At 46.1% G+C, this 27234-nt stretch overlaps 1 protein-coding gene and 1 long non-coding RNA gene across 2 annotated transcripts; one reads left to right on the top strand and one right to left on the bottom strand.

Annotated features, from left to right (window-relative positions):
• Positions 1–1976: 1976 nt before the first annotated feature.
• LOC120970306 (uncharacterized) lies at positions 1977–4327 on the bottom strand. Its single transcript, XR_006670203.2, has 2 exons — positions 3260–4327; positions 1977–2302 (listed from the first exon to the last, which is right to left on the bottom strand). It is a non-coding gene; the product is annotated as an uncharacterized lncRNA (long non-coding RNA).
• A 1490-nt stretch (positions 4328–5817) lies between these two features.
• LOC109755221 (uncharacterized) lies at positions 5818–13591 on the top strand. The gene is made up of 3 exons (XM_020314118.4): positions 5818–6207; positions 6299–6425; positions 12562–13591. Exons 1-3 carry the CDS (start codon positions 5906–5908, stop codon positions 13402–13404), a joined length of 1272 nt encoding a protein of 423 aa, XP_020169707.1. The 5' UTR covers positions 5818–5905; the 3' UTR covers positions 13405–13591.
• The last annotated feature ends 13643 nt before the right edge of the window (positions 13592–27234 follow it).

Here is a 27234-nt window from a genome sequence, read left to right as displayed (position 1 = left end):
ATGCTGTGAGTATACTACCATGCATTTACATGGAAGTTACCGGGGTATATTCTCAACAACTCACCCATCCCGGGGTATGTTTTCAAAGAAAAAAAATCCTTGGTCAAAGTTACCATGTAGTTTGTACTTAAGTTATCTGGTAAACGATGTGTGTTTTATCATGCTATTCATGCAGAAGTTATCGGAGGTATATTTTCAACAACTCTTTTTCCTGGGTCAATTTTTTGTGGTGTTTGCATGTAAGACATTTTTTTTGTGATACTTATATTACCATGCTATCCACATGGAGGTTACCGGGTTGTGAGCTTTTTTCCTTGTGCTAAAGTTATCATGATGATGGTATATGAGTTATCAAGTCTACGATTATAAATTATCGTTTCATTCGTAAAAAAACTTACCAGGTTATATTTCAACAACTTGTTTCTGCTTCCGTAAAAAATCTTCTCGCAACAAAGAAAAGAAAAGTGATGAAGATAGATTTTTTTGTCAAAAAATGAGCGAATAAAAACAGCCAAAAAAATTCATAAAATAACCATGTTATACGATTTATGACCAGCGACAAGATCCAGAAAAAATAAAACAGGAAATCACGCCCGCTGTAAAGAAAATGCGCCCGCAGCATTCGTAAAAAATACAAGCAAGCTAACCTAAATCTAATTGCTAGCAATGAGTTGTCCTGGTGGTAGCGAGTTTGGAATTAAACCTCTAGGATGGTGGTTTGATTCCGATTGTTCGGAATTTAGCTTTCTTGTTCTTTTTTTCCTCGGTCAAAAGTTACCGATGTATTTGTACATAGGTTTTCAACACCGTTGCACGTAAATTATCACACTATTTGCTCAGAAGTTATCAGGGTCAGGGGAAGGGTATGTTTTCAACAATTCCTTTTTTTCCTCGGCCAAAAGTTACCGATGTGTTTGTACATAGGGTATCAGCTCCGCTGTGTGTAAATTATCACGCTATTTGCACATAAGTTATCGAGGGGGTACATTTTCAACTATTCTTTTTTCCCTCGGTCGGAAGTTACAGCGGTGTTTGTAAATAGATTATCATCTTCATTGTGCGTAAATTATCATGCTATTTGCACACAAATAATCCGAAGAGAGGGGGTATGTATTCAACACCCCTCGAGTCATATGTCACCGCGGTGTTTGTACATAGTTTATCAGCCCCAATGTGGGTAAATTATCATTATTGGCACAGAAGTTATCTGGGGCAAGGGAAGGGTATGTTTTCAACAATTCCTTTTCCCCTCGTTCAAAAGTTACCAATGTGTTTGTACATAGGTTATCAGCTCCGCTATGTGTAAATTATCACACTATTTGCACATAAGTTATCAAGAGGGATACGTTTTCAGCTATTCTTTTTCCCCTCGGATAGAAGTTACCACAATGTTTATACATAAGTTATCAGCTTTGCTGTGTGTAAATTATCATGCTATTTGGAAAGAGTTATCAGGAGGAGGGGGGGTATGTATTCAATAGTTATTTTCCCCAGACAAAAGTTACCGTAGTGTTTGTACATATGTTATCAGCTCCACTGTGCTTAAAAATATCACATTGTTTACACAGAAGTAATGGAGAGGGGGTATGTCTCCAACAATTCTTCTTCTCTTGGTCAAAAGTTACAGAGTGTTTGTACGAAAGTTTCGGCTCCGTTCTACATATATTATCGTGCTATTTCCAGAGAAATTATCGGGGGGTATTTCTACACGGGTATTTATGCGTGAGTGATCAAGTTCTGTGATGCGTGTATTACCAGGTTATTTATTTGGAAGTTACGGGAGGGATGTTTTCCGTGTCAAAATTTACTACAGTATTGTATGTAAGTTATCATTTCTGCAGTGCGTAAGTTACCATGATATTTACACATAAGATATCGAGGTATGTCTCAATAATTTTTCCCAAGTCAAAGTTACCACAGACCATCATACACCTGTTAAAACATATATGTCTCCATTGAAAAATTCAACATGGTAATTTTACCATAAGCAAGTGTGATAAATATATCATTAGCACCCTGATAACTATAGCATTAGCACCATGATAATTACATAAGAGTCGTGTTGGTAATCTGAACAGTGGAAGATTCAGTGAAAGACGCTACATCAACTGTTGTAGAACAAAAAATGTGAGCCACGATGGCGAAGGGAGTGGTGACGGACGCACTCGTCGACAACGTGGTCTGGTGGGGCACGCCATGAAGCTTCAGAATTCTCTTTGTGAATGCACCTATGCGCACCTTGACACCCATGTTGTATCTTGTGTGAACCTTCCTTTTTGTCTGTCTGATCTTGCTAAGAAATCTGCAATCACTTCAAGTCCATTATCCTGCTTTGACAAAAGTCTGGAACTAGTAGCAACATGTTTAAGCTTCAGATTTGTGAGTCAAGTCAGGAGAGTGCCAGAAACATATGGAGGAGACAAGTGTCAAACAACAATCACCCTCGTCCCAGAAATTCCATGGAGAAAATTTCGAGTAGTTACCAGCTGCAACCTAGCTCACAAGGTGATGCGCGTTAACAGTACTGAAGCAATATAAAAGTAGTTAACCAGCAGCAGAAACGCGAAGCTATTAGTCCGACTGAAAGAGGACCAGGACCAGGAGATCAACAAGGAGAGAAGGAAGGAAACAAACGACAGCAATGACGAGTGTCGAAGGAGACGTGAAGCTGTTGGGCCAACGGTTGAGCCCGTTCATTGCACGTGTGTGCATGGCGCTGGACGCCACGTGCGTGGGCTACAAGTATGTCGAGCAGGACCTGGCTGCCAAGATTCGACGAGTACTTGTTCACACCGTCTACATTCCCATTCTTCCATAATAGATCAGGTAATAACCGACCATACATGAGCTCCAGTGAATGTAGAACTAAAGCCAGTAAAAATATCACTACAATCTTTCCTTTCCCGGAGGCAATGGCATGCAGTCCAGCCAAGATCCCAAAATACAAAAAACAGAAGTGCAGCAAAAACAACATGTTTCCATTAATCACTGTCAAACTCATTTCTACCAAGTGATGGTCCAGCGCCGTCTCGTTTCTAGACAGAAGTGCAACTCAAAAAGCCGGCCGGCATTTCACCAAAAAGCACACACATAATTCACCCAAAATTTGAGATGATACGAGATGGAGCCTACAATAATCTAGTCTTTACATAGGCATAACAATGTGCGTGCGGGAGCAGGTACAGGAACGAATAAACCATGCCAGCAGCAGTGATTTTGAATGTTGAAGAGGAGCAAGATGGGAAGCACTAGTGATTACCAGGAACTTGTGGTAGACGAACGCCCTGGGCTCCCACGAGACGAACTCCGTCCACTGCGCACCCCGCTCGCCCGGCCCCTCGCGGACAACAACAGAGAAAACCGTCGGGATCAGATCAGCTAGCACCGGATCGAAGAGAATATGGAGAGAGAGAGACTAGTGCATCGGAACCACTCACACACTCACCTCAGGTCACGGCGGGCGCGCGCGGGGCGGGAGGAGTCGCCGGATTCAGATGCGGCCTCGTCGTCGCCGGATGACTCGGTCTCAGCGCCGGTGGTGGGGAGCGTGGGGGAGGAGACGGGGAGCGGGCCGGCCAGGCGGACGGGATGGTCGCGCTCCTGGAGGAGGCCTTCGAAGAGTGCTCGGACGGCGGCGGCTTCTTCCGCGGCGGCCGGGTTGGGAGGACGCTGTGTGGCGATTCGAAGAAGAGAGACGGACGAAGCAGTTTTTTCACTAGGCGGTGGCAAGGCTGCCCTCGGTTTCAAAATAGATGATCCAACTTTGTACTAATTTTAATACAAACTTGAGTTATCTATTTTAAAACGGAGGAAGTAAATATCAATGAACTAAATATTTTGATGCGTGATGGTCGTACGATCTATAACGGACAGCATCCAAAGCGTTCGGATTTGTTGCAAAAATTCAGCGGACTGGAAATTAGCTTTGTCGTAAAAATAAATATCATGTAATCATCAATCCTAAAGGAATTGCTTCAAAATAGAAATAGCTAGCACAAACCCATAATTATAAACGTTAGTACACAATCCTCGATATAATTTCTTTGTCATCCTATGTCTGCACAAAAATAAATAAAGGATAACATTATTACAGAGCTTAGAGATCAATAAATTGTATGATCAATTTACAAAAAAAATAAAAAATATGTGGTCAAATATGTTTGCTTACTCAAGAAAGAATTTGGGGGTTCACAAGCTTCTTGTATGTGCATTGGTCTTGGGCATTCAACGATCAACAAATACAAACAATTCTTGGATAAAGTTGCTTTACTATCCATCTGATTGGAGGAGACAACATGGAGTGCGTTCAGGTCGCATTCTAGAACAAAACTGCACAACTTCTTATAAAAACGACAGGTACATTGTAATAATAATTATTCGGCACTGTAATAGTAATAATTATTCGGCATTGTATGCTAGAACAAAAATGTTACATATACGGAGTACATAGTAGTAATAATTGTTCAGCACTATATGCACATGATCGCAGAACGAATGGTTTCCTATGGAAAGAAATGGAGAAGTTACATTGATTAGACCGTGTCTAAAAATATGATGTTCCTCCTATACTGCATCAACTTCTTATAAAAAATGACATGTTTAAATCCGTGGGAGAGGGTGAGGCACATGCATACCTTGCCGCCTTGCCCGTGCGCAGTTCACATCCATCCACTAATGCAGGTTCTTGATCTAGAGGGCCCTGACCTGCACCTAACGGACCCCTGCACCGCGGCCGTCGTACTATGCATCCTGGGAAACGGCGGCGGCTAGCCCGACATCTGCAGAGTGGGCAGCACTCGCTGCTGCGGCAGCGACAGATGGTGCCCCAAAGCAGCGGTCCGGGACGATGGTGAGATGAGGGGGAGCGGCAGATGGGGAAGAAAGGGGCCATGATCCGGGTGGAAAGAGAGGAGATGAAAAATCGCCTGGCTTTTTCATCTGTGTGGGTAGAAGACCATGGTGAGAAGAAAGAAATTGATTGAAAGAAGGAAGGAGATTGATCACCATTTGATTAAAAGAAGGAAGGAGATTGATCACCGTCATGAATGAATTGATTGCCATACATGAATTGATTGCGTTTGGTTACCTTACGTGAATTGTTTTTTTACCAAAGATAGAGTCGGTTTGTCTGGCCAGATGAAGATAAGACCGGCAGGGAGAAAACCGGTGGAGGGAGAAAAGAAAATCACTTGAGGGGAGAGGGGGTCTTACGAGAGAGTTGGATGAAGACCGTGGAACGTAAGAGGGGAAACAGAACACTCTGTTCTTTTAGGTAGTAGAGATACAGATACTATTGGCTAAAATCGCGCTTGCACTGTTGCGGGCCGGGCCGGGCTGCGTTTGATCGAGCGGCGAGCATCCGGCCGCTCGTTTCAACCAGAAATCGAGCGTGCACTTTTAAGATTTTAGGAAACATTTATCACGCTATATCCAAATACACCCTGTACTTAGCTGCAAATGATCACGAAGCACGCCAACAGGCGTTCCGTTTCCCCATAATTTGCGCGCATACCTTCATACGGGCACGGGTGTTGTGCTTCACCATATCTGTACTGAGAAGTCTGACCCACCCTGGACCACACAAACCTCTCCAGAGACTGCGTACACCCGGTGCACAGGGTCCATAGTGAACTTGAAAACCTGTAGTCGGAACGTTATTGTCATGTGGGACGCCTCCTGGCCGCTTGATGAGGAGCTGGGGGTAGGAGAATGGACGGGCCGATGGGGGCATGGGGCACCGTCCCCTTCTATATCAAGCACAGACCCTCGACCCCCGTCTCTGATACAAGCATTTCTCCCACAAAAGAGCCAAAGACTACTCCCCTTCTTCTATCTTTGCTTGCCCCATATCTACCGCAAGCCTTCCTGCTACCATTACTCCAATCCGACCTTGGAGGCCGCGCTGATGGCTGAAGGGAGTGCCTGTTTCGACTGGGACGTGGCGGCCGCGAGCTTCGGCCATGGCGGTGTTGCACAACACTTCGTTCATAATGATGGTGGTGCTCTAGCCGGGGGGGTCGTCGTCCCTGGCGTCGGATCAAGGGCTTTTGGTGGCATCAACGAGATGGATACCACCACCTTCCCCCGCTACGGCAGCAGCGACGCCCCTACGGCAATCGCGGCACCTGCTCGGGCGCCGCCGCGTGCCAGATCCAGCGGCCGAAGGCTCACACGGTTCAAAAGGTCCTGGACCGTGGAAGAAGACACGTACGTAGAAAATCCAACCCTAAATTGCAAACCTTTTTCTTTGTCCTTCATCAGCTGCAGCTTCGTCAGTTTGTTCGTGATTTTGTTGCAGGCTGCTCAGGGCGAAGGTGCAGGAATTCGGCAAAGGGAAGTGGACGAAGGTCGCGTTGTACCTCCCCGGCCGGAGCGGGAAGCAGTGCCGGGAGAGATGGGTCAACAAACTTGACCCCAACATTGAGGTGATCTCACCAGATTTAAATTTCTTATCTCCCTAGTTCCTACTAGCTGCTTGATTTTAGGGAATTTTGATGATTTATGATTGAGTGTGCTTACGGAAAGAAATTCTCATTGCGTTAATCTGGTTCATCACCATTCGGAAGTGGGTATTAACTCCCGGATAAATAGTTAGTAGTCTTGCATGTCTTTAGTCTAATCAGTAAATGTGGCGATTAATTTCTTCATTTAGGGCACTAAATGATCACCCAAGTAATTTTCTGAACAAAAAAATTGCAGGGAAGTAATTTTCTAAAATTAATAGGGATTGATGTTCCTGCCCGCACATTAGCATTTGAAACGTGTACAAGGCTTCTGCGTTCAATTCGTAAATAATAATAATAAATCTCACTTGCACTTACAAATATGGAAATTTACTACTCCCTCGGTTCACAAAGATAAGATGTTTTGGATATTTCAATACGGACTACACAGACTGAAATAAGTGAACAAACACGCTAAAACAAATCTATATACCTACAATTCGGAAAAGAAGTTAGAACATCTTATATTTGTGAACGAAGGGAGTAATTGACATGGTGTCTCATTTCTTTAAACTAGATAATTGCCCGTGTGTGGCAACAGGAGTATAAACATTCTCGTAGATTTGCTCGTGATTGCAGGTCTATTATTACATTGGTCTGCTATAATATTAGCAAGACTTTGTATGCAATTGTCATGATTTACCTGTCATCTTATTATTAAGCACTTATTTGGTAAGAATTTATTGACTTATCAAAGAAAATATTATTTGTGAGAAAGATCAGATATGGGAGTCAAAATGTCATCTTATTGTTAAGCACTTATTTAGTAAAAAATTATTGACTTACCAAAAAATATTATTATCTGAGAGAAAAATCTGAGATGGGAGGAAACAATCAAACAGGAGAACGGAAGGAGGAACCATACATAGAGAGAAGTTGGATGAAGGAGAGGCTGAAATGGGAACCTTAGGTTCTTTTTAAGTAGTAGAGAAGAGATTCTTGGCCACTAAGTGATCACCCAATTAAAAATTGTCTTGATTATTTGTCTTATTGCTTCTACCTATTTGTGAGTAGCCACAGTTTGACATCCCTAAAGTAAGAGTCGATGTTCCAGCCCACCAATTAGCATTCGAGACATGGCACTTTCATTAGTTGAATCTTATGATTATACATCCAAAAGTTTGCACCTATAATTTGGTCACCATTCGGAAGTGGGTATTAACTCCCAAAAAAATAGTTAGTAGTATTGCATGTCTTTAGTCTACTCAGTAAATGTGGCAATTACTTTCTTCATTTAGGCCACCAATTGATCACCCAAGTAATTTTGGGAAATTAGTAGGGATAGATGTTCCTGGCCACACATTAGCATTTGAAATGTGTACAGGAATTCTTTGTTCAGTCTATAAATAAAAAACCACACTTGCACTTACAAATATCCAAATGTGCTAATTGACATGGTGTGTCCTAATTTTTAAATTCTTCGCTACTAAGTGATCGCCCAAGCGTTATCGAATTTGGACCGCAATAGCCAGCGACCGTTCACTGTCCAGGATGGCATTTGCAAATGGCGCGGCTGGCAATTTTAGTGCTGGGGGTTGTATTTTTTACAACAACAAAAAGCATGGCATATTGTTTATTTAGTGCATTTTCATCAAAAAAACTGCCACCATCAGATCTTGATCCTGTGGTCTGTGGGTCATTTGCTGGGATTTCTTCCCAGGAACGTCCCCAGATAGAGATAACATTACCGACTTTTTTGTCTTTGTTATTTGTCAAAGCTGCTACATATTTGCGAATTGCCTCAATTTGGTATTCCCTAAAGTAAGAGTCGTTCTAGCACACAAATTGCATTTGAGATGTGGTACTTCTATTAGTACAATCTGTAGACAAAACAAGTCACATGCTGATAGTCAGATACACATGTTCCAAAAATTTGATGTTGTTTGTTTGTGAAATTGCTGCTTTTTGTTTATTATGGTTTTCCTGGATTTGGTGAATATGAGTAGATGTTCCTGCTCCAGGGTTAGCATTTGAGATATGTGTGGGCTACGACAAAATCAAGCTCTCCTCCATTCCCTCCAGACCAGGCTGACTGCACAAGGCGGACCCTACTTTGGTATGCAGGTACGGTCTGCTTCGTCAATGGAGATGTGCACGCCACGAGCCCATGCACCAAGCCCCCTTACCCACTGCCATGAGCTCTATGATGAGTTGTGCACAACATCAACCCATGCACCGAGACCCCCCTATTCCCCTTTGGGCCTAATGAAGAACCACATGCCCATCGTCATGCCTCGCTTCCTAGCATCCCAGTGCTCTTGAACAACAACCCAATGACGACGGAGATGGATGCTTTGCATGCTAGTTGCGCTCCCGGCAGGGCCCTCCCCTAGCACACCACTTTTTGTGCCGGTGTTGCCTCCCATTCTCCCCGCTCCTAGCTCCACACCGCCCTGGTCATCCACAATAAGGAGGAAGACGCTCGCGAAGGTCACCGATTTAGACAAGTCGGGAAAGCCCATGCATGTGTGCCAAGAACAAGGTCATTCCCATCGCCCAGCTCCCGCAGAGGCTTCTCTGCCAATGGATGGGAGTCATTGGTGAGGTTGAACAGGTCAACAAGGAAGAGGTTGACTGTTTAGTGGCTCTGTTCTAGGAGAGGCTGCCAGACATAGCGTCGCGCTCCGGACGCTTTTCAAACTTCACTACGATTTAACGACAGTTCGACTTTTTGGATGTGCTAGTGGGGCATGAGTTCAATATGGTATCCAAGCCAATAGGTCTCAAGTTCAAGACCTTACCAACATAGTATTCAAAAAGATTTTGCGTCTTACATTGGTCCCACTCCTAAGGACTAAAATAGCCTAGATGTGAGGGGAAGTGTTGAAACATATTGCATGTTTCTCTTCATCAATTCGGATTTTTGGATGAATTGAATGGAGCATGAGTACAGTATGGAGGATGCTTTGATGGAGCATGGTGGTGAAGGTGGCCATGCGATGCCATCGCCAGCGAGTGAGTATGTCACGGGGACAACCTAATACCTTGCTTCACCTAATGATGTATTTATGATCCATCACCCAGTCACTCCCATGTTTGAGACTATATATAAGATTTTTCCTCCTCCACCCATTGATCCTTAGGTGAAAGTAATGAGTTTTAGCATCTCCCTATTTAAAATTTGCAATCCTCTAGATTTGTCGCTTGGTTCCCATGACTTGATCCCTTTGTTCACTGAATGACTATTTTGGGCTTATTAGCCTTATGCATGTCGTGGCCAAGCTTATTGAAAAAACTCTTTCCATGAGGTTGGCTCTAGACATGAATGATATTGTTTCCATTGCACAAAGTTCTTTCATTAAGAGGAGAAGCACCCACGATAACTTCATTTATGTGCCCAATGTGGCTAGAAGATTTTACCACATCAAGACACATATGCTCCTCTTCAAGCTCAACATAAAGAAGGCATTGGATTCCTTTAGGTGGGGCTATTTTATAGCAATGTAATTTAGTCACCATGGATTCCAAGGCCACTTCTGGGTATGGATCTCGACCCTCCCCTCTTTGACTTCTTCTTGAGTTTTTCTCAATGGGATTGCCGAGGACCCGATCAAGCATGGTCGTGGGCATTTTCAGGGGTCCGAGCTCTCCATTGACCCGCTGCACCATATATTTAGCAAGTATATGACCTAAGGAAAACTTCATCCTCTTGGTGGGCATCACACGAGCATTCGTAGTTCCCTTTACCTGACGATGTGGTTGTTTCATGTGCCCCTATCAAGCAAGAAGTCCTCACCACCAAGGTTGCCTCTTTTGGGGATACTACTAGCCTTGTTAAAAATTGCAGAAAGAGCCTTGTTTCACCTATATGGTGCAATAACAATAGCCTTGATGACATACTCTAGTCCTTCCCGACATGCTTCTTATCCTTCCCCATATGTTACCTTGCATTATCCCTCATGGTAGAAATATGGATGGTCCACTTGCAACACTTTGAAGATTAAGCCACTGGGAAATTAGCAACTTGGAGAGGGAATCATGTTGATACCGCGGGCCGGACGATCTTGGTCAAGGCGGTGTTCACGGTTGTGGCCATACACCGTCTTGCACTGTTTGACCTCCTCGTGGAGGTTTTTAAGAAGATTGATAGCTTGAGGTTTGCCTATCTTTGGGCGAGGAAAGATAAAGTGACCGGAGGCAAGTGCAAAATTAACTTGGAGCAAGTTTGCAATCTGGAGGAGTTTGCTGGTCGAAAATTCTTAATCTTGGAAGTTTGCCATCGTGCTTCACTTACTATGGTTATGGATTGACTAGGACGAACCACAAGGGGTGTGGTGCGGTATGTGGATGTCATGCAACAATGATGAAGTGATCTATTAGTGGTGGCCAATTAGGTATGATTGCTAATGGAACTAAAGCCAAATTTTGAGAGTCATCGTGGTTGGAGGACTGATGCTTAAAAAAATATCCTGCAAGAAAGGTGGCATTGTGGACAAGGTTTTAAGAGATATGTTTTGGGTTCTACAGTCTAGTAGTCAAGGTGGCCTCACACTAGAGCACATCCAATAATTCATCATTATGTAAGACAAACTTGCCAATGCATGTTGTCATCCAACCAGACATCCAAGATCCAACCATGAGAAAGGTGACCAACGATGGGAGTTATACCGCCTCATCGGCTTACAAGGCTCAGTTCGTCGGCCTCATCTGATCCAACTTGCATGCCACAGCTTGGAAGGTTTGGGCATCCTAAAATGTAAGTTCTTTGCTTGGTTAGCCATCGAAAATATGATTTGAACGACAAAGGTTGCAACGTTGTGAGTGACCAAATTGCGGCTGGTGCCCTCTTTGCAACCAAGTGCAAGAATTAGTGGCTCACCTCATCATCAAATGTCGGTTCTTGCCTCAAGTTTGGAATGACGTTATCTCTTATCTTGGTCTTCATGCTAGTATGATGTTTTCTCCTCGTTTTGAGACGATGAAGTCTTGGTGGAAAGAAGTCCTCAATAATTGGCAACCAAGGAAATCTCTACATTCTTGCCTCCTTCTTGTTGGATGGGAGATTTCTAAGGAAAGGAACGTATGTGTCTTTTGCAATAAAGTGAGGCCACTGGCAGTCATTGTTGCCTCATCCAAGATGGGGCGTCTCTTTGGGCTATTGTGGGGGGCAAGAATTTGAGTAATGTAATGTAGGAGAGTAATTTGGTGTCTTTGTGGTTGTTATTTTACAAACTTCTCTTGTTAATCAATAAAAAAGGTAAATATTTTTCCTTGTTCCAACAAAAATAGCACTTGGATCTTTTTCTGGAAGTTTTGTAAATCTCGGGCACCTCAAATTACACAATATTGATTCCCCAAATTGTAGAAAACGCAAAATAGGTGTAACTTTTAATAAGATATCTGGAAAATAGATAGCAATGTCACTTTTTTGTATGGGTCAATCCTCTCCAAATAATTATCCACATACTAACTTTTTTTCTTTCTGTTTTTTCTATCAGGCTCATTCCACAATTTCATCAATTTATATGTTGCATAGATCAATTTTGTGAGAGTATGAGGCTTAGTTGGAAATTTTCTCACCAGTAGATTCCTGAGATACTTTGAGCTTCCTTAGATAATTTGAGATTCTGGCTATGTTTTCTGATCTTGGCGAATTTTATCTTGTTTTGAAGTGTTGCATTAGTTTTCTTTTGTTTCAGTGTGTAACATAGTGGAAGTAATGTTCCATTACGTACCAGTAAAAATCTAATCTGAAACAAGTGCATTCTTATTTGTTGGTACAAGAAAAAACATTATGATGGATTTTGAAACAAGATAAATATTTGAATAAAATTTTGGTACTCTTAAACAACACAAATTTTGCAAACAACCAAAAAAGGTAAGATAAATCTCAAAGCAATGACGAATGGTGGATGCATGCACATCCTATCCATGCATGGTAGAAAAATGACTCTCGGTTGACTTCTAAAAAATAATGCTTCCGTGCACATGAGTGTTGTGTTGTGTAAAAAAAGGTAAAGGTAGTAGTTATTACATTTGGTGTGTTGTGGTGTGTTCAATTGTACTTCAATGGAATGTTATGCCATAATTAACTAACTCACAAATACTTCCCTTGCAGAGGAAAATCTGGACCGACGCGGAAGACATCAAGCTGATCGAGCTGCATCAGACCTGGGGGAACCGCTGGTCGGTGATCGCCCGGTTACTCTCCGGCCGGTCGGACAACGGCGTCAAGAACCACTGGAATGCCACCAAGCGCAGTCTGAACGCGAAGCGCCGGCTCAAGAAGAGGAACAGCAAGCAGCCACCTCCTGGCCAGCTCTCCCTTCTTGCAGAGTACATCCGCAGTGTGGAGCCGCACACCGGATCACCCGTGGAGACACCTATGATGTCCCCACAATTCTATCATGACCAAGAGCACTGTGGGCAGATGGGGATGGCCGGTAGAGATGCTGCTATCGTCATCGCCCCTACCGTGCAGGCGCACCCGACCTACCCCAATCCGGCCATGACTGGTACGCACTACCACCCAAACCCGGCCAACATGCAGTACTGGGCCCAGGATTTGAATGTCATCGATGGGCCAAATGAGGGGTACCCGTACTACATCCCTCCCAATGTGCACCTCAACAACCGCCTGTGGTATGGTTTGTCACCGACACATATGGTTAGTGAGCAAGACATCCAGCAGGCGGCCAATGCGAGCATGAACATGTACGCGTTCACCGGACAACATTCCCTCCCGGCAAGCAACCTAAAGGCAGTGGCAGGGATGCACCGTGAGTGCTCCGCCAACAACCAACTAGGCAACATGGGTGGTGGAGCTGGCGGCTGGTCCTACTACTACGACATAGATGCCGTTGGTCCGAGCTGCCCTGCTGGAGGTAGTGCCAGCGTTAGCGACCCTGATGAAATCGACGTGGTGCAGATGGCCTCGAGGGTGTTTGCCGCACAGGACTAGGAGGTGGTCACCCTTCGACGGACTAGATTCAAGTGAGACATATATGTCCCTGGAGGATTTCATGTCTAAAGAGAACAATGAGATTGTATGTGTGTTGCGATTATGTACTTTCTTTGATTTGAGTATTTTGTAGAGTTACTTTATGTGGTCCATTTGGGGAAGTACATTAATTTGTTCGCATTTTCTAGTCCTTGGGAAATTGTTTCAGTAGATTTCAATAGAGAAGAGGTACAAAAACAAGGCAATGTCAAAGGTGAGACCGCCGGCCGCAGCATATCTAATGTGCCCGAGACAGAAACGACGCTGCTCGCCTCGACATCTCCATGGAGGACTAACATAGGGTTGACAGGTTTAGATTGAGAGGTGTGTGGTCGTCGACGACAAAATATGTGATACGGTGGGTGGGAATTAGAAGGAAGGCACGAGCGGCAACAGATCGGACAAGAAAGGGTAGTGAGGCAATGTGCGACAGCGTTGTCAATTAGGGTGGAGGCGGCAGTGTTGCCGACGATACGAATGGGTCAGTTAGAAGAGGAGACCACTAGAGGAGGAAGAACATGGCTAGCAAATCAACTAAAACAAAAAGTAAAGGTTAATTAGATGGTCCTTACTTTGTTGTTCTAGTTGAGACTCACTTGAAGTTCAGATGATAGAGTTGAACAAGTGTAGTTGAAAAAAATGTAGTTGTGTCCCAAACATTACAATGCATATAGTAGCTGAAATAAACTATGCAGTTTAAAAAGTGCAATTAAAACACGCGATTAAGTTGAAACATTCTTGTTGAACAAGCGATATATGTAGTTGAAACACATGAAAAATACAGCTGAAACACATGATGAAGTTGTTAAAATGTTGTTGAATCAACTAGATAAAGTGTATACTAGTTTCTTACCAACTAAACATTTATGAGTTAGCATTTCACTTGTGCATATACTTACGACTTGCCTATTTTAGAGATTTGGTGAAGCCATATCATTATTATTTTTCACTTTTTTTGCACATAGCGGCATCTTGTCGACAGTATCCTTTATCTCCTCCACTGTTTCCCTTCTTCTTCATTTTTTCTAGTTCCACTCACTCAAGGGATCGGTATGCATTGATGGATTTTGATGTTCTCTTCATCTTCTCCAAACTTGAGTGCTCGACAGAGCCATGCATCATAGCATATGCTCTATCTTTCATGCAAGGAGCTACTCCATCCCTATCATCTCTCTCCACAATATAGATTTGTATTTGTGGCACTTCTCGTGCTTCTCATGTCTTTTTTACGAAAAGTGCCACGATTGTCATATGCTTACATAATCACTATACCGAAGTTCATCATGAGGCTGATATAGCACCATAAATCTAGTGACAAACAATGTCAATGTTGGGTTTGAGGTGTGCCAAGCAACAATGGTGTTTGCACTTTGCAAGGCTCCGCTCAGAATGGTAAGTGTAAACATGGTCATGGTGTAGCTCCACAATGGTCGAGAGGTGTCTTCAAATATATGTTCTCTTTTGATGTGTGTTTGCAACTAAAATGTGGTATAAGGGGTCCAAGATCTACTCCCAATTGGCCAAAGTTCATTTATGAAATCCTAACACTTGGTTTTTATCAAATCAATTGACTAACCATGTGAGACAACAAAGATAGAAATTTCTATAGCTGGACATCGGGTCCTCCCTATCTCCTTGCTAATGTGTGAATTATGGATCTCGGCAAGACCCATGTTACCGTCCAGGACCAAAAACAAGACCTGAAAAACCTCCAAAAATCGATACTCAAGTCTGCTAGACCCTCGAGCCTAAAAAATTACCGTGCCAGTTGTTGTTTTTTGCTTGTTTTTTACATCGCAGAAAATCAATACCAGACGAAGTCCAAATGCAGCGAAACTTTTTTGTGGCATTTTTATGGACTAGAAGACACCCAATGGGCCGAAGAAGCACCTGGGGGGTGCCCCGAGGGGGCAACTAATGGGAAACGTAGCATGCAATTTCAAAAAAATTCCTACGCTCACGCAAGATCTATCTAGGAGATGCATAGCAATGAGAGGGGGAGACTGTGTCCACGTACCCTCGTAGACCGAAAGCGGAAGCGTTTGTCAACGCGATTGATGTAGACGAACTTCTTCTCGTTCCGACCGATCAAGCACCGAACATACGGCACCTCCGAGTTCTACAGACGTTCAGCTCGATGACGTACCTCGAACTCTTGATCCAGCAAAGTGTCGAGGGAGAGTTCCGTCAGCACGACGGCGTGGTGATGGTGAAGTAATCCGTGCAGGGCTTCGCCTAAGCACTACATGAATATGACCAGAGGCGTAAATTGTGGAGAGGGGCACCGCACACGGCTAGGAACCAATGTTATGTGTTCTAGCGGTGCCCCCCACATATATATAGGTGGGAGAGGGAGGGGAGCAGAAAGGGGCGCCCCAAGTAGGAGTAATCCTACTTTGGCGCCTCCTCCAAGTCGGCATCCCCCTTCCATAAGTGTCGGAGGGGGAAGGAAAGAGAGGGGGAGAGAGGGAAAGGGGGAGGCCGAATCCTCTCCTTTCCTTCTCCCTTCCCTCCTTTCCTTTGTCATTGTTCTAAAGTTTGGGCCCTTTAGCACCCCATACTTTTGCACGGGCAGTCGTAGCCCCCACACGCGGGGGGCGTGATGTCTACTATGCAACTTTATTCTTGTAGACACGCGTCGGGCCTCCAAGCATAGAGTTTTGTCGGACAGTAGCAATTTTCCCTCAAGTGGATGACCTAAGGTTTATCAATCCGTGAGAGGTGTAGGATGAAGATGGTCTCTCTCTAACGACCCTGCAATCAAATACAAGAAATCTCTTGTGTCCCCAACACATCCAATACAATGGCAAATTGTATAGGTGCACTAGTTCAGCGAAGAGATGGTGATAAAAGTGTAGTAATGATAGTAGATATTGATTTTTGTAGTAGGGACAATAAAAAACAGCAAGGTAGCAAGTAACAAAAGTGAGCACAAACGGTATTGCAATGTTTGGAAACAAGGCCTAGGGTCCGTACTTTCGCTAGTGCAACCTCCCAACAATGCTAACATAGGTGGATCACATGATTACCCCTCAAAGTGCAATAAAGAATCACTCCTGAGTTCCTATTAGCGGAGAACAAAAGATAGAAATTGTTTGTAGGGTACGAAACCACCTCAAAACTATTCTTTCCGTTCGATCTATTCAAGAGTTCGTACTAAAATAACACAAAGCTATTCTTTCCGTTCGATCTATCCTAGAGTTTGTACTAAAATAACACCAAAGCAAATTCATATTCATAATACTCGATCCACACAAAGAGCTACAAGGGGACCCCAAAGTTTCTATTGAAGAAAAGATAATAAAAATGTGCGTCAACCCCTATGCATAGATTACCCCAATATCACCGCGGGAATCCGCAAGTTGAGTGCCATAACGTATATCAAGTGAATCAATATGATACCCCATTGTCACCTCAAGTATTCATACCGCAAGACATACATCATGTGTTCTCAAATCTGAACATTCAATCCTACATGACAAAAATTCAAAGGGTGAAGATTCAATTCATCACAACAAGAGTATAGAGGGGAGAAACGTCATATGATCCATCTATATTAACAAAGCCCATGATATAGATCACGAGAGAGAGAGATTAAACACATAGCTACTAGTACAAACCCTCAGCCCCGAGGGCGGACTACTCCCTCCTCATCGTGGTGGCCGCCGGGATGATGAAGATGGCCACCGAAGATGATTCCCCCCTCCAGCAGGGTGCCAGAACAGGGTATAGATTGGTTTTCGGTGGCTACAGAGGCCTGCGGCGGCGGAACTTCTGATCTAGGTTCACCTTGAAGGGTTTCGGAACATTTGGGAATTTATAGTGCAAAGAGGGGGTGTGGGAGGCCACTGAGGTGGGCACAACCCACCTGGGCGCGCCAGGGGGGCCTGGCGCGCCCTGGTGGGTTGTGCCCCCCTCGGGGCACCCCCAGGTGCTGCTCTGGCCCATCGGGAGTCTTCTGGCCCATAAAAAAATCCACAAAAAGTTTCGCGGTGTTTGGACTCCATTTAATATTGATTTCCTGTGATGTAAAAAACAAGCAAAAAAACAGCAACTGGCACTGGGTCAATAGGTTAGTCCCAAAAAATGATATAAAGTTGCTATAAAATGATTGTAAAACATCTAAGAATGATAAAATAACAACATGAATACTTCATAAATTATAGATACGTTGGAGACGTATCAGGGCATGAAGAACGCGATCAAGGATGAAAACGAGATACAAGGTGAAGAGAAGTGGCCAATCTAGAGAACACAGGACGAGCTGGGCCCCCGGCAAGGTCCTTACCAGGACAGCTTGCGCCACCCCCGGCAAGATCCTTGCCGGGACAGCTTGAGCCACCCCAGCAAGGTCCTTGTCGAGACAGCTTGCAGAGCACTAACGAGAGCACCACCCTTGGGGTTGAGAGCTCTGACACCATCGACAATGTTAAGGAAAAGACCCAGGTGCGCGCGCATAGAAGCGTGCAGATCTTTGTGGAGGCTAGAAGACGAGGTACCTAGCAAGATCCTTGTCGGGGATGCCTACGAGGCCCCAGCAAGATCCTTGCTGGGGACGATGACAAGACCGCGGCAAGACTCCGCCACCCCGTCACCACTCCAGCGTAGTGGACGGCCTACCAGCCTAGCAAGCGCCTGCGTGGTGGCATGCAGATCTTCATGAAGATCCTGCCACCTCTCCAGCATGGCAGCTGGCCAGCCAGCTTGGCACTGCATGGCTCGTCGGCAAGGACGTGTGTCAAGACAGAGCGGGGCAGCGACGAACAGGACAGGTTCTACTCCCGTCCCCGATAGAGCTGAGGGGCACGTATGCAATGCATTTAATGCATTTTGTCCTAAGACGCTGGTGATAAACATAGGCACTGTAGCTTCTTTACACCTCCTGTGTGCCACTGTGGCAGCCCCTTGGACATATAAAAGGAGGCCCACGGCGTACTGGAGGGGGATTCAGACTTGTGAACCTCTCGGCCCAGCTTGCATGCATAGCGGCGAGCCGAAGCTCAAGAACACAGAATATACACTCAAGCAGGACTAGGGTTTTACGCTTCTCAGCGGCCCGGGCCTGGGTAAAGACCCGTCGTGTTGGCCGTTGGATCCGCTCTTTGCACCACTCCTCTTCCCTGCCAAACCGTAGAAGGGATCCACGTGGTCTCGTAGGTGTCGTTCTCACCGACATCTTTGGCGCGCCAGGTAGGGGCCGAAGAGTTCTGCAAACCCGATCTAGCGGTTAGTGATACGTCTTCAACGTATCTATAATTTTTGATTGTTCCATGCTGTTTTATTATCAAACATGGATGTTTTATAACCATTTTATAGTCATTTTATATCATTTTTTGGTACTAACCTATTGACATAGTGCCAAGTGCGAGTTGCTGTTTTTTTCATGTTTTTTACATCGCAGAAAATCCTTATCAAACGGAGTCCAAATGCCACGAAACTTTAAGGAGATTTTTTATGGACTAGAAGGAAGAAGTTGGGCCCTAGTTGCACCTAGGGGGATTCCCGAGGAGGGGACAATCCACCAGGGCGCGCCAGGAGGTACAGGCGCGCCCTGGTGGGTTGTGCCCACCTCGGGTGCCCCCCTAGACCGCCTCTTTGCTCTATAAATACCCCAATATTCTAGAAACCCTATCATGGTCATCGAAATATTCATCCAGCCGCCGCAGAGTCCAGAATCACCAGATCCAATCTAGACACCATCTCGGATGGGGTTCACCACCTCCATTGGTGCCTCTCCGATGATGCATGAGTAGTTCTTTGTAGACCTCCGGGTAGTTAGTAGCTAGATGGCATTCTCTCTCTCGTTGAATTCTCAATACAATGGTCTCTTGGAGATCCATATGATGTAATTCTTTTTGCGGTGTGTTTGTTGGGATCTGATGAACTTTGAGTTTATGATGAGTCATATCTTTTTATATCCATGAAAGTTATTTGAGTTTCTTTGATCTCTTATATGCATGATCTCTTATAGCCTCGTATTTCTTCTACGATATTTGGGTTTTGTTTGGCCAACTTGATCTATTTATCTTGCAATGGGAAGAGGTGCCCGGTAGTGGTTCGATCTTACGGTGCTTGATCCCAGTGACAAAAAGGGAACCGATACATATGTCTCATTGCTACTAAGGATAAAAAGACGAGATCTATATCTACCGCCATAGATAAATGGATCTTGTATACATCATGTCATCGTTCTTATTGCATTACTCCGTTTTTCCATGAACTTAATACACTAGATGCATGCTGGATAGCTGTCGATGTGTGGAGTAATAGTAGTAGATGCAGGCAGGAGTCGGTCTACTAATCTTGGACGTGATGCCTATGTATTGATCATTGCCTGGATATCGTCATAATTATTTGAGGTTCTATCAATTGCCCAACAATAACTTGTTTACCCACCGTTTGCTATCTTTCTCAAGAGAAGCTACTAGTGAAACTTATGGCCCCCGGGTCTTCTTTCTCATATATTTGCTTTGCGATCTACTTTTTCCTTGCGTTTATTTTCAGATCTATTAAACCAAAAATACCTTGCTGCAATTTTTTCCTTATTTATTTTATTTGGCATTCGATCTATTAATTTAATACAAATTTATCTCACGTCTGTTTGCCACTTCAGGCGCCGTACCCCGAAAGGAATTGACAACCCCTTTAACACGTCGGGTTGCGAGGATTTGTTATCTGTGTGCAGGGGATGTTTACATTGTGTTGCTTGGTTCTCCTACTGGTTCGATAACCTTGGTTTCATATCTAAGGGAAATACCTATCGCCGCTGTGCTGCATCATCCCTTCCTCTTTGGGGAAATACCGACGTAGCTTCAAGCAACATCAAAAGGAATTTCTGGCGCCGTTGCCGGGGAGGATCTTCAACATAACCAGGTTCCTAATCACAAATCTCATCTCCTCGCAATTTAAATTATTTGCCATTTGCCTCTCGTTTTCCTCTCCCCCACTTCACAAAAAAATTCCGTTTTTATTTGCCCTCTTTTTCATTTGCCGTTTTCTCATCAGATCTCATGTTTGATAATGTTGCCATGTATCTTCTATTTGCTTGCATCTTCGCTTGCTAAAAATCAATTAATATGGATCCTCATCCACTTGCTAATATTTTCAAGAGATCCAATTATGATGAACCCATTGCTAGTGAATTGAGTTCACTAGATTATCTTTATGAAGTTTTGCTTGAGATTCGTGAATCTGAAAATTGTGATGAAGAAATTTATGAAGTGATTCATGATAGCTCCTTGAATGAAAAGCATGATTGCAATGATTTTACTATAAATTCTATTAACATCAATTTTGCTACTAATATGCAAAACCCCAAGCTTGGGGATGCTAATTTTGCTATGTCCACTACTTGTTGCAATGATCATGATTGGGGTGATGTTTCTTATGATCTTGAAAATTTATTTAAGCCTCATGATGAATATGAGATTGGGTTTGGAAGAGTGTCAAATTTAGCTAAAAATAATGCCACATATTTGGAGGGTGTTCAGTCTTATGAAAATTTTGATGAAAGTGGGTTTGGAGAGGTCATGACTTTATTTGATGATAATCCCACTATTTTGGAAGAGTGTCAACTTTGCATGCATGTGGATCATGAATAGAATATTTTGTGTGATAGCTATATCATTGAATTTGATTATAATCTTACACGTAATTATTATGAGAGAGGAAAATATGGTTGTAGAAATTTTCATGTTACTAGATTACCTGTCGTTATGTTGAGATTGTCAATGTTTTATTTCTCTCCTATGCATATCTTAGATGTTTCTTGTCTTGATAATTTGTTTGCCTATAAAATGCCTATGCATAGGAAGTATGTTAGACTTAAATGTGTTTGTCACATGTTTCATGATGCTCTCTTTGGGTTTCAATTATTATCTTTCATGTGAGCATCGTTGAAATCTTATGCCTAGCTAGGGGCATAAAACGATAGCGCTTGTTGGGAGGCAACCCAATGAATAAAATTTATTTTTACTTTCTGCTTTCTGTTCTTGAGTGTTTGCACAATTAAACTACTATTATGATTGTGTTTTTTATGTTTTAATTAGTGTTTGTGCCAAGTAGAACCGATAGGATCTTCTTGGGTGATAGTTGTTTGATCTTGCTGAAAAAGACAGAAACTTTGCGCTCACGAAATTAATTCTCATTTTTTATCAGAAAGAGATTTTTCCCTGATTCATTTTGCAGAAGATTAATATACAAATTACTCAGGTCATCCTATTTTTTCAGAATTTTTGGAGTTCCAGAAGTTTTCGTTTAAGTCAGATTGCTACAGACTGTTCTGTTTTGACAGATTTTGTTTTCTTTGTGTTGTGTGCTTGTTTTGATGGCTCTATGGTTTTCTTTTATGAGTTTTTGCCATAGAAAGGTTGGAATACAGTAGATATAATACAAAACAAAATATGAATTGGTTTGATACAACACTTGTAGTAGCGGTTTACTTTCTTACATTAACGGATCTCACGGAGGTTTTGTTAAGTTTTGTGTGATTGAAGTTTTCAAGTTTTGGGTTATCTTACGATGGATGAAAGAAGGATAGAAGATCCTGAGCTTGGGGATACCCCGGCATCCCAAGCTATTATCCAAGAATGAGCAACCAACTAAGCTTGGGGATGCCTGATATGTCTCCAACGTATCTATAATTTTTGATTGTTCCATGCTATTATATTATCTGTTTTGGATGTTTAATGGGCTTTAATATGCTCTTTTATATTAATTTTGGGACCAACCTATTAACCGGAGGCCCACTGCCAATTTCTGTTTTTTGCCTATTTTAGAGTTTCGCAGAAAAGGAATACCAAACGGAGTCCAAATAGAATGAAACCTTCACGATGATCTTTCTTGGACCGAAAGCAATCCAGAAGACTTGGAGTCGAAGTCTGGAACTCCACGAGGCGGCCACGAGGAAGGAGGGCGCGCCCCCACCCTCGTGGGCCCCTCGTAGCTCCAACGACGTACTTCTTTTGCCTATATATACTCTTATACCCTAGAAACATCAGGGGGAGCCACGGAACCACTTTTCCACCGCCGCAACCTTCTATACCCGTGAGATCCCATCTTGGGGCCTTTTCCGGCGATCTGCCGGAGGGGGAATCGATCACGGAGGGCTTCTACATCAACACCATAGCCTCTCCGATGAAGCATGAGTAGTTTGAGTCCATAGTTATTAGCTAGATGGCTTCTTCTGTCTCTTTGATTCTCAATACAAAGTTCTCCTCGATGTTCTTGGAGATCTATTCGATGTAATACTCTTTTGCGGTGTGTTTGCCGAGATCCGATGAATTGTGGATTTATGAACAAGATTATCTATGAATATTATTTGGTTCTTCTCTGAATTCTTATATGCATGATTTGATATCTTTGCAAGTCTCTTCGAATTATCGGTTTAGTTTGGCCTACTAGATTGATCTTTCTTGCAATGGGGGAAGTGCTTAGCTTTGGGTTCAATCTTGCAATGTCCTTTCCTAGTGACAGTAGGGGCAGCAAGGCACATATTGTATTGTTGCCATCAAGGATAAAAAGATGGGGTTTTGTCGGATCTCGGGTTCCGGCAAAACCCTTAAGGTTCGAACTCTGGGGTGCGCGCGAAGATCTCCCCCTCGCAGATCACGCCCTCTCACGCTCCACGATTCCTAGGCTAGCTCGACGAACTCGTAACACAAGGGACACAAGATTTATACTGGTTTGGGCCACCGTTGTGGTGTAATACCCTACTCAAGTGTGTGGTGGTGGATTGCCTCTTGGGCTGAGGATGAACAGTACAAGGGGAAGAACAGTCTCCTGAGGAGAGGTGTTCTTGTGCTTGGTGAACTTGTGTGGGTGAGGATGATCTGAATCAGTTGCCTCCTATGGTGGTGGCTAGTCCTATTTATAGAGGCCCCGGTCCTATTCCCAAATATTGAGCGGGAAGGGATCCCACAATGGCCAATTTGAAAGGGGACAGCTAGTACAGCTTATCCTGACAAAAGTAGTCTTCGCCTGCCAAAGGCTCTGGTGGTGACGCCGTCTTGGGCTCCACGGTGACCTCCGTCCTGCCGTCCTGCTGGTCTTGGTCTCGTTGGACCGATAGGGAAACCTTTGCTTGATGCCTCGGTACTCCTTGCCTGCGCTTGCCCCCTTAGCACCAAAGAGGAAACAAGGACACTGTGCGTGCTGGTGCCCGCCTAGTCTCGCTCGTCATGGCTCACGTCACTGGAACCTCGCGAGGTTTGCCTTGCCTTGATCTCTCCGCCCCTCGCGAGCCAGCCTGGTGAGGCCGCTCCCGAGGAGGTCTTGTGTCGTCCGCCTCGCGAGGTTTGGCCCCTCGCGAGGGTCTTGAAAGCTTGTTGGTGAAGATGGGCCGTACGGGCCCGCTCGCAGAGCCACGCCGCGGGCCGCAGGCAGGCAAGTCTGGGGACCCCCGTTCCCAGAACGCCGACAGTAGCCCCCGGGCCCAAGGCGCGCTCGGGCTTGGCTTCGAGGCGAAGCCAAAGTGCAAGTGCGGAGCGCCGCGGGCCCCAACAGCTTGCGGCTTTGGTCGACGCGTGGCGGTTGATTGGACGTGGGCGTCTCCGCTTCCCCATGCTGCCTCGGCAACTGCCTGACTTGACAAGTCCCTGCGACATGCAAGGAAAAAACCATCATTACCTGTGATCGTGGGGGCGCTGGTTGGCCTTCTCCTGCTATAAATGGGGAGGGGGCAGAGCCCCCATCGCCCATCTCTTCCCATTCCGCTCGCTCCTTCCCCCTTGCTCCATTGCCAGCAGTGACACCAATGGCGCCGTCGAAGAGGTTCTCCGCCGCGGAGAAGGGGAAGGCTCCTCGCGAAGGGCCCGACTCTCCTATGCCCAAGCGTGGACGTGGCCGTCCCCGTAAGCACATCGCGACCCCCGCACGGCCCCCACGGCCGCGGCGGTGCCGCTTTGCGTGGCAGGGGTCGCGACAGCCCTGTTGATGAAGGGAGACGCGCCGTGGTCGCATGGCCTCCACGGCCACGCTTCCACTCGGCGGAGGTGCTGACGGAGTTCGTCGTCTGGTCGGAGGACCCGGCCGGCAACTGGCTTCAGCTCTCGTGCTTCTTCGTCGATGAGCTACCAGCCGCAGGTCCAGGAGGGCTCTGGCTGCAGGCGGACGGCTGCTGCAGCAGGGCTTCCTGGGTCGTGGATGAGGTCTCTATCGCGGGCAACATAGCCCTGGCCCGCGGCTGGCAGATGTTTGCCCACGCGCGCGGCCTGGGCAGGCGGTGCACCCTTCATTTCAAGTACGATGGCGATGCTACCCTCTACGTGAGGGTGTTTGGGGAAGATGGTCGCCGCGCCGGATGCTGCCCCGAGGTCAACGACGGCGACGAGGTGCTCGGCCTTGGCGATGGTCGTGACGAGGATGAGGGCGAACCCTCCCTTGGCGTCGACCGCGTCTCGTCTAGCTACGGCGGCTCTTCCCCCGGCGACAGCTCCAGCAGCGGTGGTTATGACCAGCCGCCGCGCCCGCTTCGAAGGTGGCAGCGGGTCGTCTCGTCGTCGCGCCCCTGTGAAGCGCGAGGAGGGGTCTGGCTGAGCTCGGGTCAGTGCCAAGGGCCCGCCTTCGCGGTCCACCATAGGGGCACGCGCCGCTTTTATCTTGTTCTTCCTTTCCTTCTTGTATTAGAAAGAAACCAGTATGGGGCCCCGGAGGGGCGTGCAACGAACTATGATTTTCCCAGTTATTATGCTATGTTCATCGTCCCTGTGCTGTGTCGCAACATCGTTGTTTTATGTAAGGATAACTTAGCTTGACGTGCTTGGAGCAGTCTCCTCTCCACGAGGTGCTCGCTTCCTGGTGCCTGTCGAGGCACCCTTGGCCTGGTAGGCGCTTAGAAACTGCAGAAAAAACTCGTTAGGAGGCTTAACGTTTTCCCGAGCCTTGGTCGCAGGCGCCGCTATCCTTGACCCCGCGCTTTGTATCGCGGTACCCATGGGGCACGAATTAGAAGAAGTGCGCCAGCTTGTGGGCTCGAACGAGGGTGCCTTGCGAAAAGCAGACGAAAGGCAGAACAAGAAGAAACGCTCACGAGGGAAGGAAAAAGTTCACGAGGGCACCTGTCCAGCCCCCTCGCGAGGAATGTGAGAGAGAGTACAGGCCAAGTCGAAAACAGAAATAAAGGCAGAAGGCAATGAAACCAAATCAGCCGAGAACACCAGAAGCAAACTTCAATTAAAGAGGGGCGAGCCAACTACGGAAAGCAAATGAAAAGCCGCGTCCGGCACCTAGTCTAGTCTTCAAGTCTTCTCACCAGCGCGGAGCTAAGTGCTGCCACTAAGACGTGGGAGGGAGCCCCCGAGGCCCGAGGGCGGCACTCCTGAGACTCCGGGGCATGTACATCCCCACTCATTATTACGTGAGAGTGTCACGAGCGGAGACCTTCACAGGCACTAGGCCTTCTTCACAGATGCTGGGCCTTTCTTCATGGGTAGAACTTCCGGAGGTGTTGGATGTTCCAGGCGTTCTGGATGGGTACCCCGTCCTGTCTCTCCAGGCGCGCGGCGCCAGGCCTGGAGACATGGACGCCCTTGAACGGGCCCTCCCACATGGGTGAGAGCTTATGTAGCCCTTCCCTGGAGAGGACCCGCCTCAGGACGAGGTCACCCACCTCGAGCGTCCTGGGGCGGATGTTGCGGCAGTGGTACCGCCGCAGCGCCTGCTGATACCTTGCCGTCCGTAGTGCAGCTTTGCGGCGGCGTTCCTCCCCAGCACGAGGTCCATCCCCCGCATGGCGTCCTTCTGCATTTCATCAAACGCCAGGACCCGTGTGGAGCGATGCTTGACCTCGTGAGGGAGGACCGCTTTTGCTCTGTAGACGAGGAAGAACGGGGTCTCGCCCGTTGGCTTGGTGGTGGTGGTGCGGATGGACCACAGCACGGACTGGAGCTCATGATACAAGCCCCTGCCGCAGGCCTCGAGCTTCTTCTTGAAGGTCCTGGTCTTGAGGCCCCTCAGGACCTTTGCGTTGGCGCATTCGGCCTGTCCATTGCTCCGGGGGTGCGCCACCAAAGTGTAGCAGATCTGCATTCCAAGGTTAGCACAATATGTCCTGAAGAGATTACTAGTGAACTGCGAGCCGTTATTAGTGATGATGCGGTTGGGGACCCTAAAACGGCTCACGAGACCCTTGATGAACTTGACCGCGGAGCCAGCTGGGATGGTGCGGACGGCTTCTACCTCCGCCCACTTGGTGAACTTGTCGATGGCGACGTAGAGGTAGCGGTAGCCCCTGGGCGCTCGAGGGAACGGGCCCAGGATATCTAGCCCCCAGACCGTGAATGGCCATGAGAGTGGGATGGCCTGGAGGCCCTGAGTCGGCTGATGAATCTGCTTGGCGTGGTACTGGTAGGCCTCGCAGGACTTCACCAGCTCAGTCGCGTCGTTGAGTGTCGTGGGCTAGTAGAATCCACTGCGAAACACCTTGCCGACGAGGGTCCGTGACGACGAGTGGTGCCCGCAGTCCCCGCCGTGTATGTCAGCCAGCAGCTCTCTTCCTTGCTCCCTGGAGATGCAACGTAGGGAAACGTCATTTGGCCGCTTCCTGTATAACTCACCGTCCTGGAAGCAGTATGCCATGGTTTGTCGGGCCACACGCTCCATGTCTTCCTCCTCTTCCGGCAGCATCCCTTGCGTCAGGTATTCCTTGAATTCCTTGATCCAGCATCCCTCCTAAGGTTCGAGCGCCAAGAGCAAGCGCGCTCCCGAGGTCGGGCCGCAGGTCGGGGCTCCTGAGGCAGGTGGTTGAGGGAGCTCCTCGTGAGGCAGCGCTGTTCTTGAGAGCGGTGGCATTGC

The sequence above is a fragment of the Aegilops tauschii genome, chromosome 1, assembly GCF_002575655.3.
Source record: "Aegilops tauschii subsp. strangulata cultivar AL8/78 chromosome 1, Aet v6.0, whole genome shotgun sequence".
In the NCBI taxonomy this organism is placed as follows: domain Eukaryota; kingdom Viridiplantae; phylum Streptophyta; class Magnoliopsida; order Poales; family Poaceae; genus Aegilops; species Aegilops tauschii.
Note: the sequence above shows the minus strand (reverse complement) of the source record. Positions and strands in the feature narration are given on the sequence as shown.

Excerpts from the sequence above, each read along its gene's own strand:
- LOC109755221 (XM_020314118.4), top strand. The coding sequence starts at position 5,906 with ATGGCTGAAGGGAGTGCCTGTTTCGACTGGGACGTGGCGGCCGCGAGC. Across the intron at positions 6,208-6,298 it reads TGGACCGTGGAAGAAGACAC|GCTGCTCAGGGCGAAGGTGC; the intron begins GTACGTAGAAAA and ends ATTTTGTTGCAG. Across the intron at positions 6,426-12,561 it reads AACTTGACCCCAACATTGAG|AGGAAAATCTGGACCGACGC; the intron begins GTGATCTCACCA and ends CTTCCCTTGCAG.